This window comes from Podarcis liolepis (assembly GCF_965112155.1).
Source record: "Podarcis liolepis genome assembly, chromosome: 12".
NCBI lineage: Eukaryota > Metazoa > Chordata > Lepidosauria > Squamata > Lacertidae > Podarcis > Podarcis liolepis.
The window spans coordinates 33,607,104-33,629,762 of record NC_139563.1 but is presented as its reverse complement, the minus strand read 5'-3'; the positions used below and the strand labels follow the sequence as shown (position 1 = coordinate 33,629,762).

At 43.0% G+C, this 22,659-nt stretch overlaps 1 protein-coding gene across 4 annotated transcripts in view; it reads right to left on the bottom strand.

Moving 5' to 3' along the window:
- HDAC9 (histone deacetylase 9) overlaps positions 1 to 22,659 on the bottom strand; it is a 428,850-nt gene that overhangs the window by 102,523 nt on the left and 303,668 nt on the right. For all 4 annotated transcript variants that reach the window (XM_083467863.1, XM_083467859.1, XM_083467860.1 and 1 more), the window contains one exon: positions 17,580 to 17,687. In XM_083467863.1, coding sequence (XP_083323989.1) covers positions 17,580 to 17,687 — 108 coding nt within the window. The remainder of the gene's footprint in view (positions 1 to 17,579; positions 17,688 to 22,659) is intronic.

Here is a 22,659-nt window from a genome sequence, read left to right as displayed (position 1 = left end):
CAATCCCTGCCACGCAACCCAGGGCTTCTCTAGAGCATCAGCCACGTCTCCTTCACAAGCCTCCACTGCGCCTGTAAACTTCTTAATGGGCTGGGCAAAGCCTGTTTCAGCCTGTATATTTTTCCATAGCTGCTTTTCTGCCAGCCAGTAATACATGCGTTTTGACCAAGCTTCCTAATTGGCTCCATGCAGCCTTTTACAGGGGTAATTCTTATGGCCTTGCTGTTGCTGAACAGGCATCTTCCTCCCCCTTGGCCGCAGGTCTCTGAATGGCTACGGCGGACCCCTCGGGTCCCTGGCCTGTGAGCCATTGCTGTGCCTAACACTGCTGCCTTTTCTTTCCTCCACTGCTTTTTCTCCCTCTTCTCAGCCTCTCCTCTTTGTTCAAACACCTTCTGGGCGATGGCCATGATCTGAGATCTGGACATGCCCTGGAACCCAGGCTGTTTTTGGATTTTGGTTCTAATGTCCTTTGCACATTGTCCTATGAAGGAGGCATTTACCATTAACTCATGTGCAGGGAGTTCAGAGTCAAAGGGGGTCCAAATTCTGTATGCCTCCATCAGGCGTTCCAAGAAATTCTAAAGCCTGTGTATTAATTCTCCTCCTTTCCTCTGAGGTAAAGAGAGTGCTCAGCAATTGCTGACAATCTGCCCAGGTAGCCTCATGCGCTGCAAATATAGAGGACAGCAAGTCCACAACTGCCTGGGGCTTCTCAGCAAACGCAGGGGTGTGGGTCTTCCAATTCATCAAATCGATGGTGGTGAAGGGGACATATTGAAGGGTGAACGGAGGTGCAGGGAGTGGCTTGTCCCAAACTATACGAAGGGGGGTCAGGACTTCTGCTTCTCCTGCCTCTGCGGTGGACCTGGACCACTTTATGTGCTCCCCCAATGCTTTGCCTCGAACATTGCAATAAGCTTCTGCAGCTTTTCGATACATAGTGGTCAAACTTCTGTATTTGTTCATCCTTTCCCTCAATTCTTTAAGGTTGGGGTATATTTTGTCCAGGATCTGGTCACTGGGCTCTGCCTCGTCTACTTCTGGGGTGTCTGGCAGCCCCCCCTTTCCTGCTTCGGCTCCCTGGGCCGCATATCGGGGCGGCGGTGGAGCTTTGGGGATATGGGGCTGTCCCTGTCCTCCCAAGGGGCCACCACGGCACTTGGCTCATATGGGGGTGGGGCCAGGACTTTTGCCTCGGATCCGTGGTAAATGGGCTTCTTGAGGCGTTTTCCTGCCTGTGCTCCTTAATTTTGCATTGATCAGTCTTATATTTCTTCAGCCAGGGGGGTGGGGGGTTGTCTATTATCACGTGAACCTCTAGAACTTCATCCATGTTCACAAACTCATGCAAGTTAAATGGAGAAAGTTCTTCTTCCTCTTTTAGTTTTATGCAGTTTCTTTGTGTTTTTTTTTTAAACTTCTAGTAGTTCTCCCAGCAGACACCTGACCTTGGCTGGTCACACCCTGTGGTCAGTTTCAGGTGTCCGGCTTGTTTTTTGTTTTTTTTTTCATCTGTTCCCTCATCCTTTTTCTGTGGCAACTAACTTGTCAAGTGTGGTGGCCACAAAGATGCAGGTCTTCTCTTGAGGTTTCTCTGCCGGAGTCTCAAACCAGGGGTCTGCTGCAGTGTTCTCTGAGACACACCTGAGCACCGAGCCATCCAGCTGGTGCCTGGTTAAGGACACCAATTAAATTGCCCTCCCTGTCTCAACTATAACTGCTATAGGTCTAAAACCATTTCGTATTTCCTAGCCATAGACCACCTCTCACTGGTCATCAGAGAAGCTAGGGCACTACTGGTGGTTTCCCTGATGTGTTCCAAACTGCCGCTGGTCACATAGATACCCAGCTCTTCCCTAGCTAAGTTCAGGGATTTAGGTTGCCCTCCCTGGTCAAGCTGTAGTTACTATAGGGATCAAAACTGTTGGAGGTCTGCAAGGCTCATGTGCTTCATAGTTCAGTGATGGGCTTTGGAGAAACTAGCAGGCTTGCCTTACTATCAAACTTACAGCTCAGCAGAGAACCCTCCAGCTCTGCCTGGCTGAACTCTTGCCTTCATTGAGGTCCAGAGATCTGAAAGCTTTGTATGCACTCTAGTTCTGTATACTAACTTGGATAACCTAAGGGATCTCTGGAGCGATCCCCTTCATCGCTCCCAAATCTGAATCTGAGTCTGAAACTCTTCTCTAAATAACTACTCAGCCTCAAAAGATACTCATTGTTGCCCTGTCCCAACTAGGGCCCCTATGTTTCTTCCCAGTTCAATGCTGTGTCCAGTCCAGTTCACACAGAGTGCGTAAGCGTTCTGGCGTCATCACAACGCCATAGTCTCCGCTGAATCCTTTCTTGAAATTGTTCAGCATGCACTGTAGGGGAGTTATTAGACCTTTTGAGCCACTCCCTCCCATATTTAATATGGCCCTTGTGTAGCGTCCCCAAACACCAAACACACACACATGCAGTTCCCAATTTTCCTCGCCCAGTCGAGCTCGCGCTGCTGGGAACCGGAGTACTTATTGGTTCTACCCCAGGGGAATACCCTGGGGTTACACACACCCATGCACCAAGTGCCTCTTTCACTGGACGCTGTACCACACACACTAGCCTCCCGGTTCCCCCCCCTTTTTTTCCTTTCTGCCTTCCTTTAAATCCTTAAGCGTGGGTGACTATCAGGGGCCAATCCTTCCCTTACTGCCACCAAACACGCTTGGGCATGTGATCAGGATGCCCCTTCCCCTTTTTAATTACAAGGGGGTCTCTGTCTTCCTCTGTCCCCAGGGCCCTTTTCCATGTACTCACCAGCCGGCTGGACTCTGGCCTGTCCTGTCAACCTCGGTCCTTCAATCCGTTGCCTTCTCTTCCAGGATCCAGCAGAAGGGTCAAATTGGCTTCGCCCTCCTCCGAAGAAAAGCCTCGGTGGCGCCAGGAGTAAGCGGCCTATTGGCTCTTCCCCTGTGTCCTGCCTAGAAAAGGACAAGGGAGCTGCCTTCTGGTCTTTTGAGGACTTAAGGTCCCTATCCGAGTCACGCAAGCACCAGAAATGTTAGAGACTTCAGAATACAGACCAGAATGGAAAAATCCAGGCAGCAATATTTCTTTAAAACAAAAGTTTTATTCAATTTGGTCTTTGTCAGACAAAAAGCAAAAAGGGGTGCATTCAGGACGAAATGAGAGAGAATGCCCCCGAACACCAGGGGCAAACAGTTTTTATCCCCTCAGGCAAAACAATGGTTCAACCCTTGACCCAGCCCTCAAACATTCCCCTTTATGCATATTCATTGAAGCTCAACCCCCCCACCTGTTTTTGTGGTTCCAACAGGTTGCTCGGCTTAGAACCTTGTGGTGGGCTAGACATCCTGGGCAAACGAACAGTTTCTCAGAACAGCTCCAAAATCCCCTGACCGCATCCTCCTGCAAACTCGCTGTGTTGCAAAAATATTGTTTTGCAAGCAGGGGCAAGCAGGGGAGAGAGAGAAATGTCTTTTTTAGCTTTTAGTTTGCTCTCTAAGATGGCTTTCAGCTTATCTCCAGCCTGGCTCTCCAAAGTGGACCCAGGTGGACCCCTGGTCCTCACTCCTTCAATTTAATATTTTCTGCCAACCTCCAAGTGTTGTTCATACCACAAGATAACCCTTTTTTGTATTTGAGCACCTTTCTCTTAGTTGCGTACAGCTGCTTGCACTGTCCGCTTCTACCCGTTGATCCCCTATAGAATAAATATTTTCTCTTTTCCTTCTGTCTAGCTTTGGTTATGCTAGAGTATAAGAGATGTCTTTTGGCAGGGCTGGAAACATTCATTTATGTTCTCCAGTTACGCACTGATCACGGAAGAGGAGAGAAAAATAAGAAACTGCATAGAAAATATGCTCAAATGGGCAGACATAACAGAAAAATGGCATACCCATCAATTGCCTCAGAAAAACCGGGACATCCTGTTTTTTCCATTGAGAGTACGGCAGCCATTTTGGGCACCTTGCTCTCTGGTGATTTTGGGCTGAGATCTCACCCCCCCAACCCCCCTACTTTTTCAGGTCTGTGATATCATGCTGGATTTTGGACCCAGAAGATAGAGTCCCAGATTTGGGTTGTGTCGTGTAGGAGGGTATGAAATGGTGCAAGTGTCTTGGTGGCAGAGCCCCAGATATAATGCGAGATTTTGGTCAGCATTGAGTTTCTTGTGCTAGAAGGAAAATGGTATGAGTCTACCATTGTTCAATCCACCAAGGCTATGTCAGCATGGAAGCCCTGTGGTTTCACTGATTCCTAGCTGTGCCCATGCAGAAACTGCAGGCAACATTAATGGAAGAAACACATTAATTCAAGGTAAGCCATGCATTGCAAGGAAGCAGCACAAACAACCTGTTATATCCAGAAGGCACAAATTGACAAGGAAGCTAGAAAAACCACAGAACCATATTGAATTAGTGATGTGCCAAAATGTGTTGTCTAATTCAATTTAAAGTTTTCTTTCTCTGAGCAAGAGGTTCATATTTGTCTGCCTTATTCTTGGGGCACTTTACAATTTCAGCAGATGTGGGGCTGAGTTTACCTTATTGTTGCAATGTAAGCAAGGGGTGTTTGCCTGGGAGCTTCCCCCACCCCACCCTCTGCCCCAGTGAGCATTTCTCCAGTGCTCTGCAACCTTCCTGACTGACTGCACTTCCTGATCTGGAAAGGCCGCATGATAGGAGTCAACTCATGAAGTATTCCCTCAGGATTTAATTGAAGAACAGCTACACAGGGAGGCTGCAAAACACAGACCACTGTGAGAGAATTTGTAGACTGAGGGAAAGGGTACTTAGCAACACCTTTTGGTCACCTGAAAAAGGAAGTTCAGCACATCCAAAGCCCTGCACCTCGCCCATGAGAATTTCACTCAATTCCTCTCTCTCCCTTCTTCAAATGCAATTTCTTTTCATATTAATCAATTAAGAATGGTTGGGGGGGGGACCCACAGGAGAAATTTTCCACGCAGCACAACATTTAAAACAAAATTAAGGGAAATGTAAATTGCTCAACATACGAACCAATTCAAAACTATTTTAACTCCTTTTCGTTTACATCAAATTGCTTCAAAAACACTGAATTTTCCTTTTTGTGTGACAAGGTTGACGAGCCCTCACATAACAACAAAAAAAAAGGGTTGTTGTGGATATGAGAAAAAGGATGATGGAAATTCCACATTTCAGTAGTCTATAAATCTCATCTAGAAGCCTGCCAAAGCTTGCAACTTTATTGGATTTCCTAAGTCAGTTTATAACACACATTCTGGACCTTTTTATAGGAGGTTTTCATACAGAGCAGCCATCAAAAGTTTTGATTTTCTAGGAATACCTTAAGCTACTGCTTCACTGCAATGCACCACTTACAATGACCCTCCGTTCCCTCCCAGAACACCATGAAGCAAAGACCTATAAATCTTTGCTAAATGATGACTGCCCCCCAAACCCAGGGGTAGGTAGCAGATATGCAAACATTCTTTGCTGATAAGGAGCTTACTGTTAACCAACACCTGATTATACATCTCCAAATGAATGAGGATGAATTATTTTTTGTTTCCATGAGACAGTAACTGCAAGTGCAACTCATTTCTCTCTGTGTGTTTGACAGCATAGCTCCAAACCCAGAGGCCAGAGTTCACTCTCTCAGGTTCATACAGATGCAGTGGAAGAGTCAACATTATACAAATGAAAAGAAAGTTTCAGGTTAAGTTATCCTCATTTTCTTTCTCACACTCATGATGAATATGGCACTCTATTATTCACTAAGCTGCATTTTTAAAGTAATGGAACTGGGAAGTGGGGACTGGGGCATTTGGTTTCATGCTGCAGAAACCTTGGGTCTACAGATGTTGTTCAACCAGAACTCCCATCTTCTCTGACCACTAGGCTGGCCATGTTAGCTGGGGAGATGGAGGTTGCAGTCCATCTACACCAGGGGATCTCACAGCACAGGGTCATAGCTCAGTGGTAAAGTATTTGTTTTGTATGCAGAAGGTCCCAGGTTCAATCCCTGGTGGTTCCAGGTAGGGCTGGGAATATCTCCTGCCTGAAACCTTGGAAAGTCACTGCAGTCAATGTAGACTGAGCTTGATAGACAAATAACCTGACTCAGAATAAGGCTAGAGAAAACATCCATGAAGCTTCATTAAGATATAGACACAGACGTATAATGGTGCTTTTGGAGTTCATGGTATTCTTTCAGGAGGTAACTGAAAATAATAAGAATATAATAATAATTTATTATTTATACCCCACCCATCTAGTTGGGTTTCCACAACTACTCTGGGTGGCTCCCAACAGGATATTAAAAACACGATAAAACATCAAACATTAAAAACTTCCCTAAACAGGGTTGCCTTCAGATGTCTTCTAAAAGTCAGATAGCTGTTTATTTCCTAGACATCTGATGGGAGGGCCTTCCACAGGATGGGCGCCACTACCGAGAAGGCCCTCTGCCTGGTTCCCCGCAACCTCACTTCTTGCAGTGAGGGAACCGCCAGAAGCCCCTTGGCGCTGGACCTCAGTGTCTGGGCTGAAGGATGGAAGCTGATGCTTGTTTATTCTTCTCTGTTTAGGAAGGCATTGAGAGATGCTTGATATCTTCAATTTTTGTATGTATTTATCTATACCATGTACCTGCCACCTAATAACAACAGTTCCCTTGGACGATGTACAAAATAAAAACTAATTAGAAACCAGAACTCTTAAACAAACAAACAAAAAAAAAACAAGCAGCAGGAAATAAGGCCGAAATAAGAAGAAAATTTCACTTTAAAACAGGGTTCAAGGGATTAAAATACTGCAGCAGTGATCAACTAGAACAGAGAGCCAAAAAAGAACAAACTTCTTATAGTTTTTTTAAAATAAAAACACATAGTGAAGTTTAAAAGGCCTGGGAAAATAAGACAAGAAATTAAGGTAGATACCAGGTGGGTTATTGTGGGAGAGAAGACATTTTAGTTCCACAACTGAGGACGTCACAGCAGAAAAGGTCCTTTCTCTTGGACAAAATGACCCTCATGGTTCCTTCTAGGCCTACAGTTCTATGATTCTATGATTCTCTCAGCCACCCACCACATCTCAGTTGGTAGCAGCACATGGAGAAGGGCTTTAGTATATAAGGGAAGAATAAATCCTTTAGATATGGTCCCAAGTAACAAAAGTTGGTATAGTCAACTGGAGGAAACCAGCAAGGAAGGGTGGCCAGCAAGGACCACCATGCATCTAGCCTCCCATCAGCCAAACTGCTGTACTTACTGAAAGCAGAGAGGGTGATATGGTGAATCAGGTGTAGAAAGAAACGGGAAACCAGTGAAGATAATACAGGGCTGGCTTCATATGTTCATAATGCTCATCAGTCCCACTTAATGCTCTTCTCACCGTATTTTGCATCAACTGAACTTTCCAGACTGCTCTTTGTCTGGATTGATTGGCACTCATCCAAGCCATCCTCCTCAGCCAAGCGCTGATTTAACACCTCCACCACCTCAGCTGGCTTTATGAAAAAGAGAAATAGAACTACATGTCATCAGCACACGGGTGGCACTAAATCCCAGGATGACCTCACTCAGTGATTTCATGTAGGAACAGCAGCACGGGGGACAGAATAGAATCCTAGAGGACCCAAAAGACCAAATGCCAAAGCAAAGATACCCCAGGAACAACTGGAAACAGTTCAGCCAGAAGAATGCCACTGTTGATGGTACAGAAACCCCATGAGAGGTCCAGAATAATCAAGAGAGTCACACTTGCCTTGTCTCTAGCAGGGCAGTAAGCTAGTTTCAGTGCCCAGCTGAAAACTCAGCTGAAAACAGATCTAGAAAGTCAGTTTCACCCATAATCCACCAGAGTTGATTGACTCTTTCTTAAGCACCTTGCCCAGGAAGGGAACCTTGGTTACTGAACTGGAGTTGTTAAGATATTCCAGATCCAGAGGAGGTGTTTCTCAGGAGTGGCCACATTCCTGCCTCCTTTAAGAAGACTGGGACCACTCCTCTTCTTAATGAGGAATTTGCTACCTTCTGAACCCAGCCAGCCATCCCATTTCTGCTAAATCACCCATCAAATTATGGGTTGCCTCTTCATCCCACAGAGTGAATGGGAATTTGATAGGTGGCAGTTAATACAAAATAACTTTCGGAGTGGTGTGGGCTTTGCTCAGAGTCTGACTCATTGTCATTTGATTGGGGGACGGGAATAGCATTTGTTTTTCTCAAGTTTTCTGTGAGTGCTTCAAGCCATTGTGACTGAAGCAAATGGGCTGGTTACTTGCTTGACTCAACCTATTACAGTTTAGGCTCTCTTGGCCTATGACAAGCTATTGTCTGTATTGTGTATGTTAATGTATGTTAATGGATGGCCAAACCTTGGATCAGAGGCTGAGCAGAGCATCTGTCACTCCTGCAATATGTCATCCACAAAAGTATGTAGAATTTCAGGAGACCCCCATTCTTCATTCAACCATAGTTTTTACATTACATTTCAGCCCTTTGGCTGCTTTCCAAAGGAGATATTAGGCTATCTCAAGATCATCGTAATAGTTTTTGTGGTGGTGGGGGGCCTATAGTATGACCCTATTACTAAATTACTTTGAGGGCATGATATTTCTCCCCACAGCAAATGACTAATCATTGTTTAGCACTTATGCCAGACTTTGCTAATCAGCAGTTCTCCATTTCCCCCAAAAGTCTTCACACGTCTGTGGCTACTAGTTCTTCACAACATTGTCCCATATTAGCAGGAGGGAATGTGAATTCATTTATTTGGGCAATACTAAATACCAGACAGTGATCTCAGAACAGTGGGTGAAGGTCAGACAGAAACGTAAAAATATACTCCAGAGATAGACAGTCTAACATGGAGCGATATGTTGAAAATGTAGCCAACACACATAAATTCAAAGCATTTTTACACAGACGCTTGTTTATACTAGGATACAGACACCATTATACGTCAACAGAAGGTTAAACTGACTGACAGAAATGCACATTAGAGGAGAGATTCATGTCTTTGTCATTATAAGCCTGATTTTTGTGTGTTTTAAACTTCAGGATATGATGGAGTAGAAATGCATCAAACTTGGTCTAAAGTCTAGAATTGCTTAAAACAGGAATGACAAATCAGCAGTATATCAAAGTCTGAGTGGGGAGGAATCACTCTTTCATCTCATATCACTGGCCTATTGGAAAGGACAATGAAAGCCCAGTCTCCTCATTTATAAAGTATCACTCAGTTACGTGCTAAATATGTGGCATATTGTTTATTTTCCAAACAGAATGAATCCCATACACCATCTTCGTTTTCCTCACTGGAATGCAGTTCAGGAATTTTCAGATAATGAAAATAGAAGCCTTCAGAACACACTTCAGGGGCCTGATAGAAGCCATGATTGGTTTCTTGCAATCACTTTGGCCAACTAGTGAAGTTGAAAAAAATTTGCTAGAAACCATATTGGATCACCAAGGAAACCAAGGAGAGGAAAGACGCAGTTGGCTCAAGCCGCAAGTCAGCTTTAGGTTGAATACCAGGACATGTCTTCTAATCACAGTTAGTCAAGGAAACAAATTGACTGTCAGTGACAGTTTTAAAGAAGAATCTGGTGCAAATTGATGTAAGACTAGAGAAATCTATTACTTTAGTGAGCTGGCCCAGATAATCCCACTACTATGTTTATATTATTTTAAGTGTAAGCTTGTTAGCCTGTGCTAGTTATTGAGCATCAATGACCATACTGCTTCGTTTAAGTGCCTTAACTTTTTAGTCACACAGTCGTTATTCTTTGTCTCTTCTTATACAGATTCTCAATTTGGCATTCCTTGTTGGCATTGTTATGCATGTGGGAAAGATACTCTGAAAATCCCCCAATGAACCTGAAACAAAACAGTCATCTCAGAGAAGTACAATCATGAACTGGATTATTTTATGTTAACGAAGCAATAACATTATTACGCAAAAATTTCCCAGTGCAAATCAGCTGGTGCCCCAGCTAAACATTGTCGGAAATAGCACAGAAATTGTTTGGCAAGTCTTTCCACCTCACAGAGTTTATGATACGTGCTTTACAGACTGACAAGGAAGAGTGATTCACAGCATCTTAAAAACACCATCTGCCAGGTTTAAGATAAGATTCAGAGACATGGAAAATTTGTGGTCTGTGGTCTCTAGATTTTCAGCCGGCAACGCCTCAGCCCAGAGCAGCTTGTCTCTGTCATCCAGACTTACCTTTAATGTGATGTTCCATTCATTCCTCAGTGGCGAGGGAAAGTTACATATCTCTGCCCCTGCCCTTATTCTGTAGCCATTCTCAGTTCTTTCCCCCCACAATGGCTAAACCAAAATGGGCTGTTCTCATCCCTTTCTCAAACATATTTTACCATGTGAAAACAAGAAAACATGAAAGGAATTCTGCCCCATATCCTGTCTCGCATGGAGGCAGGTAGCCACATCAGCCCTCTGTAAGGCATCACAGTGGAGAAGAGCTGATGACACTAAAATAAACAGGGGGGGGGCTAGAAAGGGCAAAGGTCAGTTTCATCCAATGTTTGGGACCAGGGAGACATCACCTGTCCAAGGTAAGCAGGGGAAGTGGAAATTCCTAGCCATCATCTTGGTAGATAGCATGTCCAAACTGAAAAGGTGGATTTTCATTTGACCAGTTGAGTGTACATCCCACTTTATTTACTTACAAATAAAGTTGTGGCTCATAGTTAATCCCAATTCTTGTATCTATGCATTCTGGAATTGGAGTTAGGGCAATTGTTTTCAGTCAATTGTATTGACTGAGTAAGAAAAAAACACATTTTTGCCCCTTATTCTGGAAGCCTTTAACGCTGATGGATATTTTGAGACCTCTGCCCTGTGTATTTGACTTTTATGGCAAAGGCCTTGGGTAACATCAAACATATAAACTTATTTGAAATAGCAATTTTATGTTTCCTTCATGTTACCCAGAAATAGCAAACAGGCAGCAGCGTAATAGTGACTGGATACAGCAAAAATCGTTCTGATACTGATCAGTCTTGACATATCAAAAGGAACCATCCCAGGAAAGCCTACAGTTTTAGTTTCCAAGGATATTCATTTCAAACTATTTTAATTCTGTTAAATGATCCCTGACTACCAAGAGGCCAATTACATACACTCCATCTGAAGAGGGGTTTCAAGGGACTCATGCTTGTTTTGCTTCAGTGCAAATGGATGTGCAAGATAATGTCAGAATGCATCATCCTGAGATGGATTACCCCTCCCCCACCAACCTATTCCAGTGGTTTTGCTCTTAGCAAGTTGAATTTTAGAAGAACATTTTGAAATTTACAGGAAAACTTATTTCAATTAAACTTATTTTTAAATTAAAGCCGGGGTGCTGAGCAGTGGTTTTTTTGTGTGTGATGGTACTCACCAGTATGGAGTACAACCATCCCTTTTGGGGATGCTGGTGACAGCCATTTTGTTTTGGCAGCCACAACACTTTTATCAAGCTATGAGTACCAGTGGGGGGGGGGTTTACAAAAATGTTAGAAGCAATCAAAATGTGACAAATAGCAAGCAAGTTTTTCAAGTTCTTCAGAATTCTTCATCAGGCTAGATATTAAGCGAGAGAGAGAGAGAGAGAGAGAGAGAGAGAGAGAGAGAGTTGGCAGTCTGATAAAGTCTACTGTAGACTTTGTATCTAAAGGAATAGTTCAGCCTTAATGTCAAGAGATCTATATGGATGTTAGGTGATCAAGAAAACATGCAAGTCACCAGATCTGGTGGAAATAGCTACTCCAAAACTCACTGGAATTGGCTATTCATTTGATAGAGCTTATTACATATATATTCTGCAGTTCATGACACCACATTTAGTGGTGCGAATTTCTACAGCAACATATCTTTCTCATGAGCACCGCCACTGAAAATTTTCAATATTTAACTTTAATTTTGCTAATTCAGAGCACTGCCTTGACATTTCTGGCATCATGGCCTAAATCTGTCATGCTTTTGGTTAATCCACCATGCAGTCAGTCACATGGTAAACAATGAGGTTTTGAATACTTTCGGGCTTCTCAACTACGAGCGTTGTGCATTATAATATGGGCCTTAGTGAGCAACCTGGTGGGGCACTGCTGTTTACCTGCCCTCTGGTCGGTTGTATCACTGCTGCTTACTTGGAGGTACAGGGGTAGCGTGAGATGGCAGTGAGATGGGCACACTGGAAATACAGGAGCCACCACGATGTTTGCTCCTGCTGCATTTATAGCAAAGTCTCAGCCCATTTGTGCCAAATCACCTCTTGTGAGCAGTATGAATGATGCGCTTCAAAGAGATATACTTTTAAGATACAGATATAGTGGATCTATCATTCTTAAGCACTAAAGCCCCCAAACTGCCATGTGATCTTGATACATGAGATATGCAAGCACGTTAAAGCACACCAATCAATCTGCCAAATCCCAATGCAAGCCCAGAGAAAATTCACTTTTAAGGTTCCAAATGGCTGAAATTCAGGGTGGGGGGCAGGTGAGTTAATGGAGTGCTAAAGCTCTCCAGGAGAAGGGAATCTGACTATCTCCTTTAGGTTTCATGTCTTAGAAGCAACCGTGTATAAAAAGTTAAGTAGATACAGGGTGAGAATTGAATGAAAGTGAGACCATTGGGCATCTCATCATTTATGATAAGCTTACACACTAGTGATTTAGGGTCCTGCTTAAAAGGTAGAGTGATATGCCAAATATCCCTGAACTACACCCACATAACAATAGAAAAAGCTTGGTTTTGATGGATGATTTCACCCACTTTTATATGTGGGAAAATATTCTTGTTCAGATTCCACAGGTAGAGGCAACATTCTCCTAACCCAAAGAAGCCATTTACTATCTCTCCTTAAAGTGGGATTCAAGTAGGCTGTATTGTTTTACAGTTTCACAGCTGGTATTCTGTCCATTAGCCAGGAACAATAAAAAAGACCAAATAGTTCACAAGGGATTTCAAATGGAATGGAGAGATGTTTATTATAGCTACGGATTCGGGGTTTCAATCAGATTCCCCTGCTTTTTGGTCAGTTATCAAGTTACGTTGCTGATCTGAGACTTACGTAAGATGGGAGGAGAGGACACAAAGGATTCATTTCGTTCAAAAAATTAAATGTATTTCCAGGTCATAGTATAGAATCTGGCATATCTGTACAAGGAGTCCAGTGGTGGGAATAGCCTAGATTTTGATAAATTGGCTCACCGTTCAGCTACACCACAGGCATGTTATGTGACCATAGGGAAGTCTCCATATTTTAGCAGTGGAATCCTACACATGCCTACTCAGAAATATGTCCCATTTAAATCAATGGGACTTACTACCAGATATGCCTAAAAATGAAGCCTAAGTGGGCAAAATAGTGAAATCATAGCTGATTCCTTCCTCCTTTCATTTTAAAAATATGTACAGGTTCATGTACACAAATCCATAATAGACTGCTGGTTAAAATCAATCAGTTGTGAACTCTTCTGTATGAATGTATAACCAAGTAAACGGGCAGAAGATTGCTACCCTAGTGTCTACTTTGACGGCAGCAATCCTATACCCAATTATCTCCAGATTTCTGCTGGGGACATTCCCAGCCCTATCTGGACTCTCCTTCACTGGTGGTCTTCAAGCAGAGGTTGGATGGCCACCTGTCACGGATGCATTAATTGAGATTCCTGCATTGCAGAGAGTTGGACTAGAGGACTGACAGGGTCCCTTCCAATTCTATGATTCCATGGTTCTATGATTTGTGAATGGTGAGGATTGATCCTGGGATCTTTTTGCATGTGAAGCAGTTCTCTACCACTGAGCTCTGGCTCTTCCGCTTCAGTGTCTACGGTCCCTCACCCCCCATGTCCATGGAGACCTTCAACCAAGGATGACACTTCATGCATATGCCATAGTAAGCCTATTTAAGGTGCCACAAGGCTCTTTGTTGTTCTGGTTGTAGGCATAGCATAAGCCCAAAGCATGAATACTGCAAGGTTACAAGAGGAGATGATAGCTGGTGAATGGAGCAAGGAGAACAACAGAGGAAATGAGAGGCAAGAACATTTGAACAGGCTTCATAAAAAATCTGCACTGTTCGTGCTTGTTCACCACATAAGCTAATCCCCATTTGATTCCTGATGTGTGTTTTTCATACACCCAAGGTATTAGGAGTGGCAACGAGATGGATGTCTGAAGGAGGACATTAGGTGTAAGCTGATGGATCTGTATTAGTGACTGTGAGGACAGGACCAGACAGGACCAGGGTGATAGTTATTCTAAATGAATATGTTAATTTGGGATAAAAGTGTGTCATCCTGTGGCTATCCTCTGCTGACCTTCCCTGGTGCCTCTGAAGGCAAATAAAAGAGTGATTTATAGTCCCCGAGTCCCATAGTATTTTAACGACACTGTGTTCTCAGATTGTAATGCAGTTGGTATTCTGCTGTAACACTGTGTGCGTGACCTTGATCTGCAGGATTCAGTTCCAGACAAACATTCCATTTGGAAATCTTTTAAATCTTCTTCTTAAAATAAACTGCAAATAAATATGGGTGAGGGGAAACTGTGAGCCCCCCCCCAACCCATGTAAGTATTTGTTGCTTTACTGCAGCTACTTCAGTGGCCATTGAAAAAATAGATTGATTGACAACTTTGTTTTTAAAGCTCTTCATTACACAGAGATAAACAGTGAAGAGTAAATCCACGATGTGAAAGACCCCATAAATCCTGGGAGATAAGCAATAAAGGTCCTGCAGCAAATCCTGGTTGTGTCAACTGCACATAAAGCATGTCTGATTATTCTTATCTAGGTCAGCTTTTAAATTCTGATATATTCATCATCCCAATTATACTTTCTAAGCAGGAAAAAAATGGAAGTCTGAATTATTATTTTTGAGCATGTACATCTGCATACACATCTTTCATTTAAAGCACATGACTTCCCTCAAAGAATCCTGGAAACTATAGTTTTCCCCTCATGGAGCTACATTTCCCAGCACCCTTAACACACTTCAGTTCCTAGGCTTCTTTGGAAGAAATCATGTGCATAGCCCAAGTCTGTACATAGCCCAAGTCAGTTAATGCAAGGCATTTCCTATAAATTGCTGTAAAATCTGGCAGCTAGGTCATTGACTGGAACTACCCACGTGAAGCCTAGTTCACCTGCCTTAAAATGGCTCCATGAGGTTCTTGTGTGTTTCCAGACAAAAATTAATATGCTGATGTGTTTTCTTTATGGCTTTGGGCATGAATATGTAAGGGACTGATTGTACCCGTATGAATCTGTGATTCATGTTGCGAACTTCCACAAAGACAACTGTGTGGGTGCCTTTCTTTGCAGGGTAGACAGTCAATCAGCAACATGGCCTTCTCAGTGGTGGCACCTACATAACGGAAGGCTGTTCTCATGTTAAGCTTTCAACACCTGTACAAAACTGATTTATTTGTCCATGCTTTAAACTAAGTAATGATTTAATTTTTACTACTGCTTTTATGCTTTATCGCAATGTTTTGTATTCTATGCTGGTTTTCAATGGGTTGTTTCAGTGCCAAACTCATAGTCAATGTCCACTGATTTCATCCGGGTTTACTTCAGAGAGAACCCAAGCTATTTACTCTTTTGTTATTTTATTTTGATTTTATGTTTATTTTCAGCTTTGAGGGATTCATTGAAAAATTTAAACTGAACAGCAGGAAGCAAGCTATCTAAATAAATAAATAAATGATACATAAAGCAAACATGTATTGGCCGTGGTTTCTTTGGGAAACTTGCAGCGTGGTGGCTTGAAAAGTGTAGAAAGTAGGACATATTCAGAGCCTCTGTAGAACATTATTCCACGTATCCATAGTTAAACTTTCATGGACCTGTACCCAGTGAAGGAATAGTTACCATGTATCTGCAACAACTAGGAAAACTGGAGAATAGAGGTTGCAGTGATGATGCCTATTCCTTTTAGCTGATGGCTTCAGATGATTAGCCTTCTGCACAGCCAGAGCATCGCCATGCAATATGTCCTCAAGAGGCCACCATTTTGCAAATGTTCAGATGGGTTACAATATAAATCCCTGTACACCATATAAATAAGGTGCTTTTGATCTCTGTACTTTAATGTCTTCATTGTTCTTCACATTTTACAGATAGGTGATTGAATCTGAGGTGTAGTGACAGTGGCGTAGCGTGGGGGGTGCAGGGGGGGCCGGCCGCACCGGCCGCAACATCTGGGGGTTAGGGTTAGGGGGCGCAAATCCACAGGTTAGGGGGCACAAATCCACGGGTTAGGGGGCGCAAATTACTTGCCTTGCCCCGGGTGCCGACAACCCACGCTACGCCACTGTGTAGTGACTTCCTCAGTAAGCATGTAAATATAACCTGCTAATGGAACCATGCTACTAAATCCTACTGAAATCACTGGGATTTAAGTAAGCTGTTCATTACAGTTCAGGTTTTGCGGGATGGTGTCCCAAGGCTATGGTAGCCACGGCTGGAACAAAAGAACCTGTCCATTTCAGTTATCGCAGTTTCTCATTCTTTCAATCTCCTATCCTTACCCCCCAAGCTGTTTAGCATAGATGGGCAGGTATCAGGAAGTGCCCCATCTCCTAGGAGGTCCCTCAAAGCGCTCACCCATTTCCCCCTCTCCTTCACTTCCAATTCACCCAACCCCACACTGCATTTGCCCCAATGGAGGAAAAACAAAAAAGCCCCAAATCACCATGAAACTGTAAGCATGTGAAAGAAAGTTACATACTTTTCATTTAATTCCATTTGCCGTCAGATCTGAACCGTAACAGTAGACTTTGGTCACTGGGTGAAATCCATTGCTATTTTACCTAACTATTGATGGTGTGTCACGTCCAAGAAAGTTTATTGGGGTATCTAACCATTCGGGCTATACAGGGCCTACCTTTAAAACCGGGTTGTTATAACATCAAACAAAATGTCAAGCATGCAGGTTTTATAAATTGTTTAGACTGGGGATAATTTGGGTTTTGTATCTCATTCTTTTCAGATCGTGTAGAAAGGAAGCTCAAAAACCGAGTTTGGGTTGGGGAAGTGCTTTGAATTTGCGATTGTTTGATGGAAAGGCATAGCCTGCACCATTACCCTTCCAATCAACAGTTTCCTTCTTTCTTCAAAGCCCACAGGTCCATTATTTACTTTTCTTCGCCTTGGGTGGCATTTTTGAGGCCATGCTTTCAACCCGATAATAATTTATTTAAAATTCATTTCAAAAGGGAATTTCAGAATGGCGTGCCAGATCTGTACATCCTCTGAGTCATTTCTAACTCGGACAACGGTTGTGCAATTGACTCCGGGGCGGGGAAAACAAAAAAGAGAGAGAGACTGCAATAATACTGTAGTACGCTGGCAAGCAAAACTCTCTCTAGTGAATTGGAAGGCTTCGAGTAATAAAACGATCTGCTGATTGCCAAGCGAGGCTATTTAGATTACCACACCTTAGTGACCCGCCATCTTCCCCATTCTCCGGTCTCCGCTCCCCTTCCTTCAACCCCAGAACAACAACATCGCTTTCAGCTCTCCCCCCCGCCCCACTTTTCCCACACACAATGCAACCCAGACCTCACCTTCAGCTCTCCTGAGGCCACTTTGGAAGCCAATTCGATGACACAGCCAACAGCCATGCGTGCAGCACCGGACGAATGCAGCTCATTCCAAATGGTGTCACTGTCCACCTGAGCAAACAGTTAGCAGAGGGGGTGGGGGAGGGAAAAGAGAGAGAGAGAGAGAGAGTTTAAGAGAAAACAAATCAGTGAGGGAGGGCTGGCAGGGTGACAGCCAATGTACAATAACATTAGTCTTCCGACTTGGCCAGCTGAAAAGGCCTTCTGGACATGGCTTTGCTTATACTTTTTCTCTACACCAACTTCTCCAATGGAAACACATTCCTGTCATGCCTCACTGCCATTCCCTGTTTAGATTTCTCATTACAAACAGCATTACATAGGCCAGAGCTGGCCCTAGCTAACAGGCCCGTTAGACACCAGGCCGCGGTAATAGATGCAGCATACGCTCAGAGTGGCCTTACTTCTAAGAAAAGAATTTGCTTTTGCAAAAGCCAGAACAAAAGCTTCAATGAAATGGCATGTGCTTACAGGAAAGCTCTGTTATAATGAACTCAAGCTGTAGCAAACACCTTTCTTTTTTTTAGTGTATTGGAGGGAGGCAACTATGGTTCATATTCCTAAAATAAGAGGCATTTCAAAGTCGCTGCCAACATGAATTAGAAAAGGGTCTGCAATTTAGCACCTGTGAGCAGGCAGGGAAGGCAGGTCAAATTTGTGGGGTATGACTGTGAGAGGACCCTACCGAAGTCCAGAGCAAATGGTCTCCTCTCTTTGCTTCCACTGCCAGCTAACAAAGGTGATAGCTGTGTCATCTAGATGGTCAGATGGGGGGGGGATAGTTGTACAAATAAGGGGGGGTCTCCACGGGCATCATCTTTCCCAGGGATTAACGTTTCACTCATGGGAGCAGCAGAAACAACCAAAAAGACATTTGGTACCTCAAAAACAAACCTCTTTTGCGGACTCAAGCTCATTCCGTCACATACATGAAACGAAATCTTAGCTGGCAGGCATATAAAGGAGAATATGCTAAGGAGGTTGAATGGCAATTGGATACAACCATTACAGTAAGTGATCAATAAAGCTTAAAGATGCATTAAATAGATGCGCCTTTAAGGTTCTGCAATAGCAGAATTGCTGAGATGACTATTAAGAGATGTGGTAGGGCAGGGAACCATTTTCAAGAAACTGCCATAGATAACACAGATATCCTAGCATCGATAAGGACAAGGGTGATAGTGCTAGCTGTATTCTTCCAGTGGCTACCATTGTGATTTCCCATGATTCTCCAAAGCCCTGTAACATTACTCAAAAGTAATTAAGAAGGACAGCTGCTCAGCACTTATTGGAGCAGAGCAAAAGTGGGCCCAGGCCAATCGGATCAGAGACGGGAGGCCATCAGTAATAGCTTGATGATTACTAGTCTTCTCTGTCCCTTAGAATTTATTTTATTTTATTTTTATTAAATTTATATTTCCTCTTTTTTGGGGGGGGGGCAGTTTTCCAGGGCAACTTGCAGTAATATATAAATTAAACAAATTTATATATTGGTTTATATATAAATTGGTTTATACAAAAACCAAATATATTAAACAAATATAAATTCAACAGATTGATGTCACTATAAACACATCATCATTAAAACTAAAAGGAAACTATCACAACAAAATCGAACAGAGGCAGCCAGAGGTAACAAGAAAACAGTGGTCAGCGCTAGAAAACCAGTGATAGCAAGATAAAACAGCAACATAATGACAGCACAACTAAAATCCTTAATATTTTGAAAAGGTGATAGTAAACAAATATGTTTTCAGTTCAATGATGGAGATGGTTGAATCCTAAATGTGGGCTCCAAAATGTGGGAGTCCCCATTGAAAAAGCCCTCTTCCATATGTCCACAAGCCTGAACCAACATTGCACCATCTAAATGATAATGGAACACTATAGGTAATATATATCCAAGGGAAAATGCGCGCCAACACTTAAGTTTTGAAATACAACTACACAAAAATTTAAGGCATCAACATTGTTCATATTTCAGCAACACTTCAAACAGGCAGAATTATTCATGACAATGTTACAAGCCAGAATATGCCGTCCCACTCTGAAGTCTAAGACTCTTAAGGCACATATGGATTTACTTCATTCAGAATTTCCTGAATGAATATAGTTGTTTCGAGCTTTTCCAAATACATCCAGCGTAGCTCAATCACTGGCATGTGTAACAAAGCTAGACCATAGGAAAGCCCCAGATGATAGAAATTAAACTACCTGTCCCAGAAGTGTGTGTGTGTGTGTGGATTTATTCAAAAAGGCTGAATGGCTTAAATAAAAATTTATTTACATCTATCCCATGTGAAAGCTACTGGATTTTTACCTACAGCCTGCATAAGTGTGCCTCCCCCCACCTGCAACTTTTGCAGAAATAATAGGCCCATGTAATATGTTTTGAAAGGAAGATGAGTTATTCTCCTCTACACTCTCAGCAGCATTCTTGTGCTCTGGAAGTGTGGGGTGAAAGCTAGTGTTTCACACCCACCCACCCACCCCAGTCTCCGAGTGGCAAGAGACTCCAGGGGTTCCAGTGCTTAGCCAGGGTTAGGTTTCCTTGGAATGAAGGTCATCAGAGACTATGGTGTCCCTGGGATACAGTGGTACCTCGGGTTAAGAACTTAATTCGTTCTGGAGGTCCGTTCTTAACCTGAAACTGTTCTTAACCTGAGGTACCACTTTAGCTAATGGGGTCTCCCACTGCTGCCGTGCCGCTGCCACGTGATTTCTCTTCTCATACTGAAGCAAAGTTCTTAACCCAAGGTACTATTTCTGGGTTAGCGGAGTCTGAAACCTGAAGTAACCTGAAGTGTCTGTAACCCGAGGTACCACTGTATATGGTTTCATTTGCACATGTATACAAACTGAGCATAGGACAGATGGCCTTGCTTCCTCATGGGGTTTCCAGCTTTAGTCAAGAGCCACAGCTTTAGTCAAGAGCAAATATGAGCCTCTGTGTCTCCAACTTCCAGCATCAGCCAAACTCAGCCGCCGCCGCCTCTTCTTCTTCTTCTTCTTCTTCTTCTTCTTCTTCTTCTTCTTCTTCTTCTTCTTCTTCTTCTTCTTCCATACACAGTGATCTCATGTTCAACCAGGTGAGGGAGCTTACCCCATTTGCCTCACTGGTGACAGGGTGACTTCTTTTTAAAGTACATGGAAGTACTTAACTAGTCAGCTGAGGTCAATGCCCTAACAAAGGAAATGGCTGGGCAGGTTTCCTCTTAAAGATTCTGAACTCACAGATACAGGGTTGCAGGTTTGAGAAGGGATCTGCAGGTATCATCCACAGTGAGAATGAGAAGTCATTCTGGAAGCCACAGATTTGCCATGTCATCTGGTGATTTATGCCTTCTTTACTGAATCCATGTGTCTCCGTAGGTACAAAAGCTTTTAGAGGCTCACACTTTGCCGTTTGCTTCCAGAGAAAATACATTGCCTCCAACTCACCCCCCACCCCAACCCCGTTGCTCTTTAGTGGCAAGCAAGTAGAAACGAAATCCATCCCTTTTCCAAAGTGTTCCTGCCTTTAAGAACTCTGTGTGCCATTAAGATCCAAGTGTCATCAAAGAACCTGCCATTCCCAGGCCTTGTTGGCAGAAGTCCATGAGTCTAGGTGAAATATATTCGGAGTCGAGCGTGAATTTCATGCTCTTTATTCAGCTCATAGTAGCAATGAATGAACTTTCCCCCAAATGTCTAGCTATATACACATTATTTACACAATGGACCCCACGTGATTGGCTAATTCCTGGTTGCTCCTGTAGGCCAATCAGGTTGCGAATTCACTTCATTCAGAAGCCTTATTGGCTGCTCCTGCAGGCCAATCAGGTCGCTGATTCACTTCCACCTGGAGCTGGACTGGGTGGCTCCTGCAGACCAATCAGACTGCTGCGTTCTGGATCCTATTGTTCTAGGATTCAGCTCAGGACATAACACTAGGAAAGGTGACGCAATCTAGCACAGAAGCAGGCTGTCCTTTCAGGGTGGGGACTCAGCTGCTGGGCAGTCAGATGAGCATCGCTGCTGCTGCTGCTCCACTAATGTTGTCTGCTACTGAAATCCAGGACCCACCACAAAAGAACCAGGGCACGGGTCCCCAGATGGCAGCAATTAACAATTTCTTACTGTGAAGACATTTGTCTGAAATGGTCTTTCCAAACCTCCTAATTCTGAAGCAAGTTGCGCTGATTTCATAGAACTTAGATCGACATAAATATGCCTAGGGTAGCTAGGTAAATTTCACAGGAATGAAATTGCTGCACAATCGCATGCATCATTTTGTTACAGAGCCAAAAGTTCAGCTTCTCCACTTTGTGTTTTGTTTCCACACGACAGAAGAGGCAAAGACATATATGTCAGAACTTAAGTCAGCCTTAGTGGATGGCTTGTCATGTGTTCAGGGCCGGATTTAGGTTTGATGAGGCCCTAAACTATGAAGGTAATGGGGCCCTTGATATGTCCAGCTGTCCTTTGTCAACAACAAATTGTCGCTGTTTTTTGTGTTGAATATATACTAGATGGTAATTTATGGATCTAATAGGTATCTAAAGCCATTTGCACATAACAAAATATGTATTTTATCAAAGTAATTGTTGAACTGAAATACAATTAAGAAGAAGTATATTAACAGTGAAGTAATTATTAAGCTCTAACTTAAAATGATTTTTTATTCATAACAAACTTAATAATGCAAACACATTGGCATTTGGCAATAACAAAAGTTCCTCTAGAAACACAATTTACAAAGACTCATAATCTAGTCTCTAGAAACTTGCTATAACATGAAATAATAACAGGTGTAAATATATGATGCAAACTACTAATAATTATAAATAGCAGAATGTAGGCACCCTATATATAGAGATGAGCAAACCAGTGATATTTTAGGGAGCAGGCTAGCAGGCGGGGCCCATTACTTACATCAAAGGCGCCTACACAATACAAAACACTGTTGCTGTATGTAGGTTTATTTTATTCATTTTTTATCTTATATTTTGGACATGTACATCCAGGTTTTTTTTTCTTTCAT